This window comes from Miscanthus floridulus, chromosome 1 (assembly GCF_019320115.1).
Source record: "Miscanthus floridulus cultivar M001 chromosome 1, ASM1932011v1, whole genome shotgun sequence".
Taxonomy (NCBI): domain Eukaryota; kingdom Viridiplantae; phylum Streptophyta; class Magnoliopsida; order Poales; family Poaceae; genus Miscanthus; species Miscanthus floridulus.
This window is the reverse complement of record NC_089580.1, coordinates 104,755,114-104,770,855: the sequence shown is the minus strand read 5'-3', so window position 1 is coordinate 104,770,855 and position 15,742 is coordinate 104,755,114. Positions and strand designations below refer to the sequence as shown.

General features: G+C 47.1%; 1 protein-coding gene across 1 annotated transcript; it reads left to right on the top strand.

The window, feature by feature from the left end:
• The first annotated feature begins 9,257 nt into the window (after window positions 1–9,257).
• Window positions 9,258–9,740, top strand: LOC136460918 (uncharacterized mitochondrial protein AtMg00810-like). Its single transcript, XM_066460445.1, has one exon. The coding sequence runs from the start codon at window positions 9,258–9,260 to the stop codon at window positions 9,738–9,740; it is 483 nt and encodes a 160-aa protein (XP_066316542.1).
• Window positions 9,741–15,742: the final 6,002 nt, after the last annotated feature.

Below are 15,742 nucleotides of genomic sequence, written 5' to 3'. Positions count from 1 at the left end.
GGTGGGGGCAAAACAGAGGCGGTGGCGCTCCGACGAGGTGCGGTGCGGCAACGCAGGGCTCCGGTGGGCTTCTTCTTTGGCTAAGGTGAGCGTGGTGTGGCTCTCATCATGGCGGAGCCAGTCAAGGTGTCAATGTTGCCTTTTCCGCAATGTAGAAGACGCGGTGGTCTCGCCATGGTTGTGCTCTCGGCCATGGTGAGCGTGTCCGTGTATGTGCGCTCCTGCTCCGATGTACAACATCATGGCTGGGGTCCTCCTTTTGGCTGATGGCAGCGCGCACGGCGCGTCCTGGGTCTCGGTAGGCGTGGCCATGGCGGTCTCCCTAGCTAACTAGTTGGGCTAGGCCGGAGCTCGAAGCTTCAGCAAGGTTTCGATCATGGCGGTGCACGTTCCATTTGGCAAGGGAGGTGGTCTCAGCAAGATGGCTCACCGCAGGGTTCGTGGCGGTAGGATGGCAGTGCGGTGGCGAGGCGAGGCCGTGATGAGGCGATGCAGTGCCGTGCCGAGCAGCTACGTCGCTGCAACTGATCGGGGTGGCGCTCCTGGCTCCGACGAGGTCCTCCCCGCAGCGGCTTCCTTCTCCACCTTGCTTCTCCCTCCTCCCTCTCTCTCGGCTTGACGCTGTGTGGTGCTGTGCCACCAACGATGGTGGCGAACGGGCTGAGGGTTAGGGCTCACGGACGTTGGCTTTTATAGCCGAGCTCCAAGGGCTCCAGTGGCGGACGGCGATCGGGCGGTGGTGATACGTGCGGCGCATCCGACGGCTCTCGTGCGGTTGCGTAAGCGCGACGCAAAGGGGAACAAGGTCATGCGATTTGCGTGACCCTAGTCCCGCACCTGCCACGCTGGTCAGCTTCTGGTCGCGCGGGGAGATTGCGTGGGTGAGGGGAAGAAGACGCTACTGTGCTGACAAGTGGGGTCGGGTCATCAGGCGCTTGGCGCGATGTGGCTGCATGCAGCACGTGATAGCTGTCAAGCGGGGTCGGCTTGTAGCGGCTGTGCGCGTGAAAGGGCAGGCGAGGCTCAGCTGGGCTAGCTGGGCCGGTCGAGGCAGGCTGGGCTGAGCTGCTGCCTCCCTCTTCTTTCCTTTCTCTTTTATTTGTTGCCAATTTGGTTAGGGTTTATCATAAATATTAAGTAAGTTAGTTAAATATCACATAAGGCAAGAGAATCCAAATCACAAGTGGGATTAAGGATGCATGCATGATTTATTTATTTAGGAATTTAATTTCACATGTGGCATAAAACCAAACTATGCTTATGATTTTAACCTAGTTGGGTCACATCCAATCCAAAACTAGGGTTGGGCTTCTACATGTGTCACTCAACATCACATAAGGCAAACACAAAAATTTTGTAGTTGTGATTTTTGGTGTGTGGATTTTTTGGGTTGTTACAGGAACCCCCTACCTAGTTTTTTTCTTTTTCCATTAACTGAAAGAATGCTATGTACAGTGTGCAAAGCAAAAAACAGACAAGAATACAAAGAGCAACTAGGCCCAAAAGAGAAAACACTCAGATTACATATAGTTATCTCTCAAAAACCTAAGGGGTGCTTGCCGAGCTGGCTTGGCTTTAGCACACACTAAACCAAGCTCATGCTTGAAATGTCTCTTCCACAAATTAATATTAACCTGGCCATTATCAAAGATGACACCATTTCTTGTCGTCCAAATCACCCAGCAGCCTATGATGAGTATTTCCCTGAGTATCACATTATCAATGTCTACTCTTGCTTGTAAGATCATGTCTAAAGGACTGAGGCTCATGTTCCAATTTATTGGTATAGTTATTAGCCAACAATCTCGACTGAATGCACATTCAAAGAAGAGATGGAAACTTGTTTCTTCACAGCCTAAGTTGCAAAGAACACAGCTGTAGTCATCCAATTCCATATTTTTCCTTCTCAAGAGATTCCTTGTATTCAATCTATCTCTGAGAAGTAACCAAAAGAAAAATATATGTTTTCAAAGGTTACTTCAAGCCCAAAGCCATTTGAATAAAGGGGAAGCTGCAGTGAAACCAATCAGGATGATGTAGGCCTGCTACTGTACTTTGATGATCCCCACGAATAGCTCCAGCTGTCATACGCATTGTTGGCCCAATTTCTAGCTCGTAAGAGAGTATCAACCTCCTGTAACTGTGCTGCAGCTTGGGTGGACAGCGGCAAGCTAAAAATCCTATCCACTTCTTGATCTAGGAGGTATCTGATAGAGCACTTGGGTTTTTAGTGAAAGAGAGCAAATGGGGGAATTTGTCTTTGAGAGGCTGGTTTGTCCATGAATCTGACCAAAACAAGACTGTGTTACCCTTGTTAGGTGTACAGATAGCAAGCTCCTGATATTTGTCAAAGAGTTTAAGTATTTCCTTCCACCAAAAGACCCTACAAGACTTTTGGCTTGTGGTGGAGTCTGTGTGTTGGAGTAGAATTTGGTCCAAGTTAATGTCACCCATGGCATCTGCACTATTAAAAAATCTGTCCAGAAATTTCATTAATAAAGCTTCATTCTGACTTTTGGTATCAATTATGCCCAAGCCTCCCTGAGTTTTTGGTTTGCAGGCTGTTTCCCATGCAACAAGACATGAACCTCTTCTATTAATGTCACCTTTACTCCACAGACCGTGCTTTTTGAAAATATATATTTGCTTAATGACTTGGGGTGGAATTTTGAGGCTGCACATATAAAATGTTGGAAGTGCTGAGAAAACTGAATTAACCAGTGTAAGTCTTCCATTATAAGACAAGAATTTACTAATGCCAGAGAGCCTTCTTTCAATCCTTGAGAGTAGGGGTGTGAATTCAAGCAGGGACGGTTTGGTAGTACCAAGAGGGAGAAACCCAGGTAAGTGAATGTCATACTACCAACCTTACTTCCAAAAGTGTTGGCCAGGTGAGAGGCTCTGTTATCATTCATATTGATTGGTACCAAAAAAGATTTTCTAAAATTAACATGAAGCCCAGTAGAATCTGAGAAGGGTCTAAGGAGGCCCTTGAGATTAAAAAGAACTCTTGTATCCCCTGGTAAGATGAGTAATGTGTCATCAGCATACTAAATGATAGGGTAATCTCCCTAGAAATTATCATTGATAGGATGCTTGAGAACCCCATTATGCCAAGCTCTATTAACCACTAATAGGTCTGCAGCAACAACAAATAGAAGAGGTGAGAGTGGGTCACCTTGTCTTACCCCTCTCTTACAATTAAAAGGCTTCCCTGGAATGCCATTGAGCAAAACTGAGGAGGATCCTGTACTTAGGAGAATGTGAATCCAACTAATCAACTTTTCTGAAACCCCCTTATGCCTAAGTACCTGCAAGATAACTTGATGCTATAATTTGTTGAAGGCCTTCTCAAAGTCAAGTTTCAAAATTCCAATTTCTTCTCTGGACTGATGACATAAATGAAGAAATTGGAAAGACCAAGCCAAACAATCCTGTATAGTTCTTCCTTTGATAAATCCATATTGGTTGGCATGAACCAATTGGAGGATCACTGGTTGCAGTCTTAGAGAAAGCAACTTTGTGATGCATTTGAGAGAGTTGTTTAGTAAAGAGATGGGTCTGTAATCTGTTAGATAATCTACTGCTTCCTTGTGTGAACACACAGCAAGGGAGGACGGCGCCGAAAAGGCTCCCTGCTGAAAGGTCCTAATGGCTAGAGGGGGGGGGTGAATAGCCTAATAAAAATTTCTACAACAACACTTAACAAACCGGTTAGACAATTATGCGGTGAAGCAAGTGTTGCGCTAGCCTACTAAAATTGCAAGCCACCTACCACAATTCTAGTTGATATAGTTTCTATCCACACAATAGCTATGTCACTACACTAAGTTAGTGAGCTCTCAAAGGCTAACTAAAGAGCCACACTAACCAAACTAACACGCTCTCACAACTAGCTACACTAAAGAGGTTGACAACTAGTTTGCGGTAATATATAGAGAGTGAGCAAGATGGTTATGCCGCCATGTCGAGGAAGGAGACAATCAATCACAAGAATGAATAACAATGAAGACCAATCACCTCGGAATCAAAGGATGAACACAATGATTTTTTACCAAGGTTCACTTGCTTGCCAGCAAGCTACTCCTCGTTGTGGCGATTCACTCACTTGGAGGTTCACACGCTAATTGGCATCACACTCCAAACCCTCAATAGGGTGCCGCATAACCAACACAAGATGAGGATCACACAAGCTACGAGCAATCTACTAGAGTACCTTTTGGCTCTCCGTCGGGAAAAGGTCAAGAACCCCTCACAATCACTACGATCAGAGACAGAGACAATCACCAACCTCCGCTCGACGATCCTCGCTGCTTCAAGCCGTCTAGGTGGCGGCAACCACCAAGAGTAACAAGCGAACCCCACAGCGAAACACGAATACCAAGTGCCTCTAGATGCAAACACTCAATTAATGCACTTGGATTCTCTCCCAATCTCACAAAGATGATGAATCTATGATGGAGATGAGTGGGAGGGCTTTGGCTAAGCTCACAAGGTTGCTATGTCAATGCAAATGGCCAAGAGAGTGAGCTTGAGCCGGCCATGGGGCTTAAATAGAAGCCCCCACGAAATAGAGCCGTTGTACCCCTTCACTGGGCACAACACGGGGTGACCGGACACTCTGGTCATATTGACCGGACGCTAGACCTCAGCGTCCGGTCACGCGATGCGTGCCACGTGTCCCCTTTCTTCAAATGTTGATCGCCCAATCTCAACGGTCAAGTGACGACCGGACGCAGTAGCTCAAAGTGACCTAGCGTCCGATCAAAGACCGATGTCAGCGTCTTCACTGCCTCTATTGATCGGACGCGCCGGTCCAACCGAGGGCAGCATCCGGTCACTTACAGTGACCTCCGTCTTTTCTGTCTAGGGCGCCGGTGAAGTTCCTAACCCTTGCTCAAATGTACCAACCACCAAGTGTATCACCTTGTGCACATGTGTTAGCATATTTTCACAAACATTTTTAAGGGTGTTAGCACTCCACTAGATCCTAAATGCATATGCGATGAGTTAGAGCATCTAGTGGCACTTTGACAACCGCATTTCGATACGAGTTTCCCCCCTCTTAATAGTACAGCTATCGATCCTAAATGTGATCACACTCACTAAGTGTCTCGATCACCAAAACAAAATGGCTCCTACCATTTATACCTTTGCCTTGAGCCTTTTGTTTTTCTCTTTCTTCTTTTCAAGTCCAAGCACTTGATCATCACCATAGCATCGCCATCATCATGTCATGATCTTTATTTGCTTCACCACTTGGAATGTGCTACCTATCTCATGATCACTTGATAAACTAGGTTAGCACTTAGGGTTTCATCAATTCACCAAAACCAAATTAGAGCTTTCACCTGCTGTGGTACTGTAGCCGCTATAGAGGCAGGCGCCAAAGTTAGTCCTGCTGTGTTATCTAGTCACTGTTGTAGCAGGGCTGCTGTACTAGGAATAGATGGATAGAGTTGTATATATAGTTTGCCACTGCAACTCAACAAAGAGAGTTCAGTTTTGCTATCTCCTATATAGGGCTCCGACCAACGCTGGTGCTTGTACTATGTATGTGCTCTATTCTCTCTATTCTTCTATCTCTAGCCATAGTGTGTGTGGTCGGATAGCCTCTGTCATGCTCGGTCGTGGTCGGCAAGACTGGTGAGTGGTCGACTCACCTGAGCTGGTGATCCTGTGGGCTAACAAGTGGTATCAAAGCCGTATAAGCACCGTCGTCAGACTAACTGCTGTCAATGACGAACGGTTCGAAGATGGGTGACAGTAGTGGCACTGCTATGGCTGCCCAGCCATGACTGGAGGTCGTTGTTCACATGGTACGGGAGGTCAGCAGCACTAGTTGGCTGACGCTAACTCGCACCAACTATAGAGAGTGGTCGGTGACCATGAAGGTCAAGCTCAGAGCCCGACGGCTCTAGAATGCTATTGACAAGGGCACCGAAATTGAGGAAGATGACATGTCAGCATTGGAGGCTATCCTCACTACTGTACTGATGGAGTACAGGGAGCCATTGGGGGCGAAGAGCTCTGCTAAGGAGGCGTGGGAGACTATTGCAGCGATGCGCATCGGTTCCGACCGCACAAAGAAGGCAACGGCCCAGCTTCTAAAGCAGGAGTACGCCAACCTCAAGTTCAAGGATGGTGAAATGGTGGAGGATTTCTCCCTTCGCCTGCAGGTGCTCATCAGCAAGCTAAAGAGCCACGGCATCACCAGCAACGAAGAGGAGGCAGTCTCCAAGTACCTCCACTCCGTGCTGGCAAAGTACATCCAGATCGCTCTCTCCATAGAGACGATGCTGGACTTGTCCACCCTCACCATTGAGGATGTGACAGGCCATCTGCGGGTGGTGGACGAGCGCCTAGAGTAGGCGATAACAACGAAGGATAGCGACAAACTGTTGCTGACAGAGGAGGAGTGGGTTGCTCGGAGGAACTCCGGGGTAGCCTCTCTAGCCACGGTGGCGATGGCAAACGCTGCGGCAAGGCTTCTTCGGTGAAGAAGAAGCAGGTCGACCCCAACGCCTACCAGCGCTATGGGAAGATGGGCCATTGGGCATGGGAGTGTCCAAATCGGAAGCAGGAGAAGAAGGCTGAGGCTCATCTGGCGTAAGCTGATGATGATGAGGCCACTATCCTGATGGCGACATTCTATGCACTGCACGACATTGAGGATGAGGAGAAGGAACAGGCGACGATAGTGAAAGGACCTGGGAAGGCCCTGAAGGCTGTCAACCTCGATGAACCGCGCACCCAAGTCCATCTCAGATGTGTGGGCGCTGACCAAGAACAGCGGTGGTACCTAGACTCTAGTGCCAGCAACCACATGACGGGCTCTAAGGTAGCCTTCTCCGATCTCAATGACGATGTACTGGTACGGTGAAGTTTAGTAAGGCTCAAGGGTGGCAATCCAAGGGTCTGGCACCATCATCTTTAGGTGCCAGAATGGGGAGCACCATGCGCTAATGGATGTATATTACATCCCGCAGCTGTGTTCTAGCATCATCAGCATTGGTCAGCTGGACGAGCGTGGTAGCAAGGTATTGATTAAGGATGGAGTCCTTAGGATCAGGGATCAGGAGCAGTGACTTCTCGCCAAGGTGAAGAGGTCCTAGAACTAGTTGTACCTGCTTGACCTAAAGGTAGAGCAGCCGGTGTGCCTAGCGGCAAGGCACACCAAGGAACCATGGCTATGGCATGCCTAGTTCGGACATCTCAGCTTTGATGCTCTTGGTCGGCTAGAGAAGATGGTCCAACGGCTACCCCACATCAAGCATGGAGGCGAGCTGTGTGATAGCTGCCTGGCCAGGAAGCAGAGGAGGCTACCATTCCCAAAGGCGGCCAAGTATCACGCGAAGGACGCTCTTGAGCTCGTCCATGGCGGCCTCTACGGGCTGATCATGCCAGCTACAAATGGTGGTCGGTGGTACTTCCTTCTGCTCATGGATGATTGCAGTCGCTACATGTGGATGCAACTCCTGACGAGCAAGGACGAAGCGGCAGCGGCGATCAAGAAGTTCAAGATCCACGCGGAGGCCGAGAGCGGCAAGAAGCTCCATGTGCTGAGGGCTGATCGCGGCAATGAATTCACTTTGGTGGAGTTCACTGCGTACTGCGTGGATCAAGGTGTGGTACAACACCACACCGTGTGTACTCGCCATAATAGAATGGCATGGTGGAGAGGTGGAACCAGACATTGGTCGGCCTGGCTCGATCCATGATGAAGGCCAAAGGCTTGCCGGCAAGGTTCTAGGGTGAGGCGGTGACCACAGCGGTGTTCATCCTCAACCGTGCTCTAACCAAGGCCCTGACGGGCAAGACACTGTTCGAAGCTTGGTATGAGTGCAAGCCAAGCATGTCCTTCCTCTAGCAGCTGCATCGGCCACATTAGGAAGACAAAGCTGATCCTCACCAAGCTGGAGGATAGGAGCACACCAATGGTGTTCCTGGGCTACGCAGAGGGTACCAAGGCATACCAGCTCTATGACCCACATGGAGACAAGGTGCTTGTCTCACGCGACGTCGTGTTCGATGAGAAGGCGGCTTGGGACTATAATAGTCTGAGCATGGGGGAAGCTAGTGGCTTCACCAGCACTTTCATCATCCAGCACCTAGTCATCCACGGTGGTGGAGATGCTGGGGAAGAGTTGTCGAGCACTCCGGGAGGGGTGCCGAGCACTCTAGCAACAGAGCCGAGCACTCCTGGGGTAGTGCCGAGCACTTTGGGAGGGATGCCAAGAACTCCAGAAGGAGTGCCGAGCACTGCTAGAGGGATGCCAAGCACACCAGGAGTGGTGCTGAGAGGTTCTACAGTGGTGGTGACCACTCCAGGATAGGTGCTGAGCACTCTCGTAGCAGAGCCAAGAGGTCTTGCAGTGGTACCAACCACTCCAAGACTGAGGCTAAGCACTCCTATAGTGGTGCCGAGCACTACAGGAGTAGTGATGAGCTATCCAGAAGTAGTGCCGAGAACTGCAACCCAGGTGCCGAGCACTCTAGGTGCTGTGTCGAGCACTCCTGTGGAGTAAGGAACTCCATCAACACTGATCAAGTTTGCCTCACCTCCAAGTGACATCACTGAGTTCATGGATGCCTTCCACAAAGGTGAGGAGGTGCGGTTCCATAGGCTAGACAACATCGTCGATGGCACAGGGGCCTCAGGACTGGCTGGTCGGCTACTCAATGACCAAGAGCTGCTGCTCATCAGTGTAGAGGAACCACCCACATTCATGCTGGCGGAGCATGATGGAAACTGGCAACAGGCGATGCTGGAGGAGATGAAGGCGATCGAGGAAAACGAGACATGGTAGCTCATCGATCCACCTCTAGGATACCGTCCAATTAGTCTGAAGTGGGTGTACAAGGTCAAGCGGGACGAGCTCGGCACCATTATCAAGCATAAGGCATGCCTCGTCGCCTGGGGCTTTGTTTAGCATGAGGGCATAGACTTCGAGGAAGTCTTTGCGCTAGTAGCACACATAGAGTCTATCCATTTGCTACTAGCCTTGGTAGCAGCAAAGGACTAGTGCATCCATCACTTGGACGTTAAATCAGCCTTCTTCAATGGCAAGCTAGCGGAGACAGTCTTCATCAGGCAACCTCTAGGTTTCACAATCAAGGGAGAGGAGCACAGGGTGCTCCAACTGCAGAAGGCACTTTATGGGCTATGGCAGGCCCCACGAGCATGGAACGCCAAGCTTGTTGCCACACTGGGCGAGCTTGGGTTCTAGCGGTGTGCAACCAAGCATGCGCTCTACATGCGGCAATGGGGGAAGGAGGAGCTCATCATAGGCGTGTATGTGGATGACTTGATCATCACCGGCACGCACATGGAGGACATCAATAGCTTCAAGCACGAGATGGTGGCTCCTTTTCGAATGAGCGATCTCGGTGCACTCTCCAACTACCTCAGCATCGAGGTGAGACAGGGGAAGGAGGAACTCACGCTCAGTCAGAGCGCGTATGCCTCGAAGCTGTTGGAACAGAGCGGCATGGTTAAGTGCAAACCATGCATGACTCCAATGGAGGAGCGACTGAAGCTGATGAAGGCCAGCACCGTGGCGAAGGTGGATGCAACACTCTACCGAAGCATCGTCGGTGGTTTGTGCTACCTAGTCCACATGAGGTCGGACATTGCATTCACCGTGGGCTATGTTAGTCGCTTCATGGAGGATCCTAGAGAGGATCACTGGGCTACGGTGAAGTGGCTACTGTGCTACGTCAAAGGGACGGTGGATTAGGGGATCATCTTCCCCAAGACCGGTGGGAGTAGGCTACAGCTCAGCATGTTTAGCAGTGCAGAGATGGTGGGGGACATCGACGGACGATGGAGCACCTCTGGAGTGCTCGTCTTCCTCGAGTTGGCTCCAATTTCATGGCTGTCACTGAAACAAAAGGTGGTGGCGCTATCTACATGCGAGGCAGAGTACGCAGCGGCGGCCACAGTGGCATGCCATGTCGTAGAACCGACCAATTTATAAGAATACAAGTACAATGGCAATCCGCAAGTGGTCGCACTGTCATACTTGAACCCATATAAACCCAGTAGTCCGTCGAGTACCACGACGGGTCTCGATAAACGATTTACAACAACCAAGATCGTACAGGATTCAATATACATGCCACATATTACATAAAGTTCACAGATACTTTTCATCATCAGAGTACGAATAAAAGTTATTACAAACCAAGTTTGATAAATAAAGCGGAAGCGAATAAGTTCGAAGATAAAGTTTCCAACATAGTTTGATACAGTGCCAAGCCAGATCACGGTCCACAAAAGCAAAGATAGGAATTTCTAAAGAAGCCTGCCCAAGGCTTACTCCTCATCCACAGCGGGATAGAAGCAACTCTTGCAATACCCATGATACATAGTGCCATCTGCAACAGGAAAATAAACCCTGAGTACGAGAAGGTACTCAGCTAGACTTACCCGTCATGAACCAGAAATAAAATGACTCCAAGGATTATGCAAGGCTGTATAAGTGGACATAACTTGACAACATTTTGCGTAAAAGGCAATTTACCCGTTGTACAATTATGATTCCTTTATCAAGTTAATTATAACTATCCATTTCTAGATTAGCAACTATCCTGTGCCAAACATGTGGTATATTATTTAGAAGCATACAATAGTAACCATAGTAGGTATTGTAATTCCATTTTCATCCAAACCATCATGTTTCATAACACAGTTACTATGATGTTGGGACTAGCCAAGTTTCTCACTATCCGGGAGAGACGGCGATTCGAATCGATTTCAACCAGCTAGGAATTTATTCCTAACACAAACCCAGATCTACCAGCCACGATAGTCTTAGGTCACCTTTGGTACAACTTAGGTACACATTTTGCGGGTCCGTACCGCGCCACACAATCTAGAACACCAGATGCCAGGATGCTCAGGCCAAGCCTGCCCTTGGGCTCAGTTTGATCGTTCCCCGGAAGGAGCGCACAACAGAACGGTTCCTGGCCTGAGTTGAATTACTCGGCTTCACGGTCGGAATGAGTTATCCGGCCAGCTAAGTGAGAGGCATGCGTTCAATCTTGTCAGAAGCGCCAACAACGATATGGTCCTTAATCAACACAGACGGGGATAAGTCCACACCCAAGACCTCCATGTCTTGTTGCTTCTCTATCGACTTCCCGTCCGGTCTCAATTTACTTTTTCCTCATGGTTCAGTTCCACGATAGCAGATATAGCCAACCGTGCTCTGGTATCCACCTACATCTCGCAGGTGACAGGACATCACCCGACTTCTACCGGTCTAAGCATGGCTAAGCATATATTCGATCCTGGACCTATACCAGTTAAAGGGTTAATATCTGGACAAGAAATTTACATGCATCAAGTGGTTTCATTCAACTCTTATAACCTAACGCATCAATCATAAGTACGTAAGTAAACATTTGTAAATTACTAGGAGACTTATAATGCTCCGGGGCTTGCCTCATAGAAAGGAAGTAGGGCGGTGGTCGGGACACTCTGGAAGCTCTTCAGGGTTCTGCTCCACGCCTTCGGGAGCTGCGGCTTGCGGATCCTCCTGCTGATTCCCTTCCTCTGCTTCTTCGAATTCCAGCAACGTGATCTCTTCCTCCGATCCTAGATGCATGAGTATGGCATAAGTATTATGAATGCATATATGTTAACAAGTGCATCATGTTGATTGAGTAGGTGCATATCTCTTCTCGATTATTACTTAACTACTTTTACAATGCATCGACTATGCCACAAACAGTAGCTACTTGTTTCACTCATAACTAGAGTTCTACTAATCCAAAAACAGTGATCCTGGACTTTCTGGAAAGCTTATCAAATTCTCTACAACTTTCTTATTAACCATTTTTACAGTACACATCAGTTTCAACATGGAACTCAACAAACTCTAGAATCAGTCCGGAAACTATTTAACATGCAATATAAAGTAATAATACTTCTACTTCATGTAATCATTCGAAATTTGACAACATAGAATCTACCAACAGTTTAAGCATACCAAATACATTTAAGATAATATAATGGTGAAGCCCAAACTATTTATTTAATTACCTTTATTATTTTATTTAGATATCTAGGTTAAATACTAAACATATATCAGACATACTTATTAAATCCAAAAAAATTTACAGTGCCTTACTAATGCTATCAAAGGACTACTATAAAAATTTCATGTCATTTTACCAAGTAGAACATCCTATACAAAAATGACAAGGAAGCATGGCCTGAAATAGCATAAATGGAAAATCCTGTTGAAAAGTGTCAAGCAACAGATTTCCTATTTTTCTTAACATCCATATGGTACTAGTATTACCTCCAACAAATTTCATGAATTTTGGACTCATAATTAATTTATGAAAATTCATGCAAGGATTGACTATTCATAAAAGAAAAATCTATAACTATAAATCTACCCATGCACTGGTTCTCAAATTTTTACCAGAGTTCATATATGCTAAGACTAGCTTACCACAAAAATTTCATATTTTTTGGAGCACAGAAACTCTAGATATAAAATAAACAAATTTGAGTGCATTCAAAAGCACATTTCAAATCCCTATTTAAATCTCCAAAAATTTCTACTGTACAAGTCAAAAACATATTTTTTCCTAAATACTACATTTCCTAAGGAACACTCACAAATTTATTTCACAATTTTAGGAGCTATCAAACTAAAGATACAAAAATAACAAAACACACTTGAATCTGGAATTTTTGAACTATCCCTAAAACCAAGAGTCGCTGACAGCAGGGACCCACGCGTTAGTTGGGCCCACCGGTCAGCGAGACCAAAACAGAGCTGGCGGCGTGGAGCAAGCTCTCACAGCCACAGCTCGTCGACGGCGAATCTACCGGCGGTGACGTCATCATGGCATGACCTACGTGACTTGGCGCATCGATTAAGCTACGTGGGTGGCCTTCTCGTCAGAGCTAGCGGCTACAACGGCGACTATGGCGGCACGGTGGGGCGGAACGATGGCGGCACATTGGAGGAGGCCACGGCGATGCAAGGTCAAGCTCGGACAAGCATATACTACCCAAGACAAACTCAACGCGCTAGCTAATGCCTGGAGAGGTGGATGGTGGCGCTCCGACCATGGTGACGAGGCTCGCGGGGATGCTCCGGCGAGGTCGTACGCGACATGGTGGCTTACCGAGTGCTGTTGGTGAGCACAGGCGGGTGCGGTGAGACTCGGTGATGGCAGTGGAGTGGTTGCGGTGGCGAATGGCGAGGTGGAGCGAGCCGGTGCCGGTAATGGCGATGATGGGTGCTCGGCGCTGCGGTGGCTGCTTGCGGGTGAAGAAGGAGGCTGAGGCGAAGTGAAAATGGAGCGCAGCTGAGTGCGGGCGGGTGCGGGGGTGTTAATGCTGCGCTCTGGCCGGCCTGGCCGTGGTGGGCAGGGCATCGGCGACACGCGGCCAGCCATGACGTCCACACGGCGACTCTGCCTTGCCGGTGTCGGCCACTGATGACTGAATCGAAAGGCTGATTCAGCTTAATCAGTTAAGCAAAGCTGGCCTGACGACGAGTTTTCACGGTCATTTAACTGCAAATCCGTAGCTCCTAAGCGAAAACGATCTACATGATTTTTGTAGCCTGAAGTACCAGCTCCAACTATTGTTCAATAACCTCATGCTAATTCGCCATCAACACCGAGTTACATCATACCAAAGGTCGGCTGTCAGTCGGTCAGTGAACTGGACTTAGAAAAAATTTGTTAAGTGTTGAAATGAGTGTTTTACTGATTTTTGTGATCCAATTTCAAACATGTTAGGAGCTGAATCAGTCCAAAACCCAAAAATCAAAGTTGTTCCTTATGTCAAACACTACAACATTGCTTTAGTGAACTCCTCCATGCAAGGTCTCTAACACCTAGTTCCAAGTTGGTCAAACATGTCACATTTAAAAGAGGAAACACATCAAAGCATGGCTTAATGACCAAACTAGCCCTAGCCTTAAATACCAAAGTTGTTCATGATGATATCCTAAGCATGTTCAAGCAATTTGCAAGGTCATTCAATCACTTTATGTAGTAGTCACTCATAGAGCTATTTAAAGTAATCACATGAAATATGCCTTAAAGGCTTGATTTAGAAAAGTGACTTTCATGAAAAATGTTCCAATTGCTAACCCAAGTGTGGTTACATGTTTTTGTGACTCACTTCTACCAAGCACATGTTTTCATTCATGATCATTTGCAGACACACATGGGGACATGAAATAACGAGAAATGTTACATATAATAATGAAACATGCGATAACAAGCAAATGTTGCAGATGTTTCAAACAAATGTTTCAATTGTAAATGCTTGTTTATGAATGCGTGATGATCATGCTCATGTTATGCAAGTCAAGTTAAGCAAGGCTAACACCCGAGGTGTTACAGCCCCTCCCCCTTATAAGAATCTCGTCTCGAGATTTGCAAGACCTACCATTCTTGGAAAAAGGCGGGATAAACTTCTCGTAGATAATCTTCTCTTTCCCACGTAGCATCTTGTTCACTATGATTGTTCCACACCACCTTATAGAACTTAATAATCTTACTCCTTGTCACTCTCTCCATCTCTTCTAATACTCTAATTGGCTTTTCTTCATAGGTCAAATCCGATTGAAGCTGCACATTGGTGGGTGCAATAGCTTCTTCCGGTACTCGAAGACATTTCTTTAGCTGAGAAACATGGAACACATCAAAGATTGCACTCATCTCTGGTGGAAGTTGTAACTTATACGCAACATTTCCTTTTCATTCCAAAATTTTGTATGGCCCTACATATCTTGGTGAAAGCTTCTTTTTCATCCCAAATCTTTTCACACCTTTCATGGGTGATACTCTCAAGTATACATAGTCACCCACTTCGAAAGTTAGTGGTCTCCTTCTTCTGTCGGCATAACTCTTTTGTCTTGATTGAGCTGCCTTCATGTGCTATTGGATGATACGTACTTGCTCTTCGGCTTCATTGACAAAATCAATACCAAAGTATCTCCTTTCATCGGGCTCAATCCAATTCAATGGAGTTCTGCACTTTCTACCATACAAGGCTTCAAATGGAGCCATTCTGATACTTGCTTAATAACTATTGTTATAGGAGAATTCAGCTAAAGGTAACCATTTCTCCTATGAACCTTTTGAAGATATCACACAAGCTCTAAGTAAATCTTCTAGGATTTGGTTCACTCGCTCTGTCTGTCCTGAAGTTTGTGGATGATAAGCTGAACTTCTGATTAGCTTGGTTCCCAAAGCCTGGTGTAAGTGCTCCCAGAAATGAGCTATGAACTGTGGTCCTCGATCTGAGATTATAGTCCTGGGTACTCCATGCAGTCTCACGATCTGGGAAACATATATCTCAGCGTATTTCCCAACTATATACCGTGTGTTCACAGGTATAAAGTGTGCTGACTTGGTGAGACAATCAACAATAACCCAGATTGAATCATGACCTTTTGGCGTCATTGGAAGGCCTGTAATAAAGTCCATGCTGATTTCCTCCCATTTCCATCCTGGAATAGGCAATGGCTGAAGTAATCCAGCAGTTTTCATATGGACGACTTTCACTCTACTGCAGTTATCACACCTTGCAACATAGGCTGCGATCTCTTTCTTCATCTTAGTCCACCAAAAATGGGTTTTCAAATCTTGATACATCTTACTACTACCCGGATGGATAGACAATTTGGACGAGTGAGCTTCCTCTAAGATTTGATTCCTTAGCTCATGGTCTTTTGGTACCACTAGTCGGTCCTCA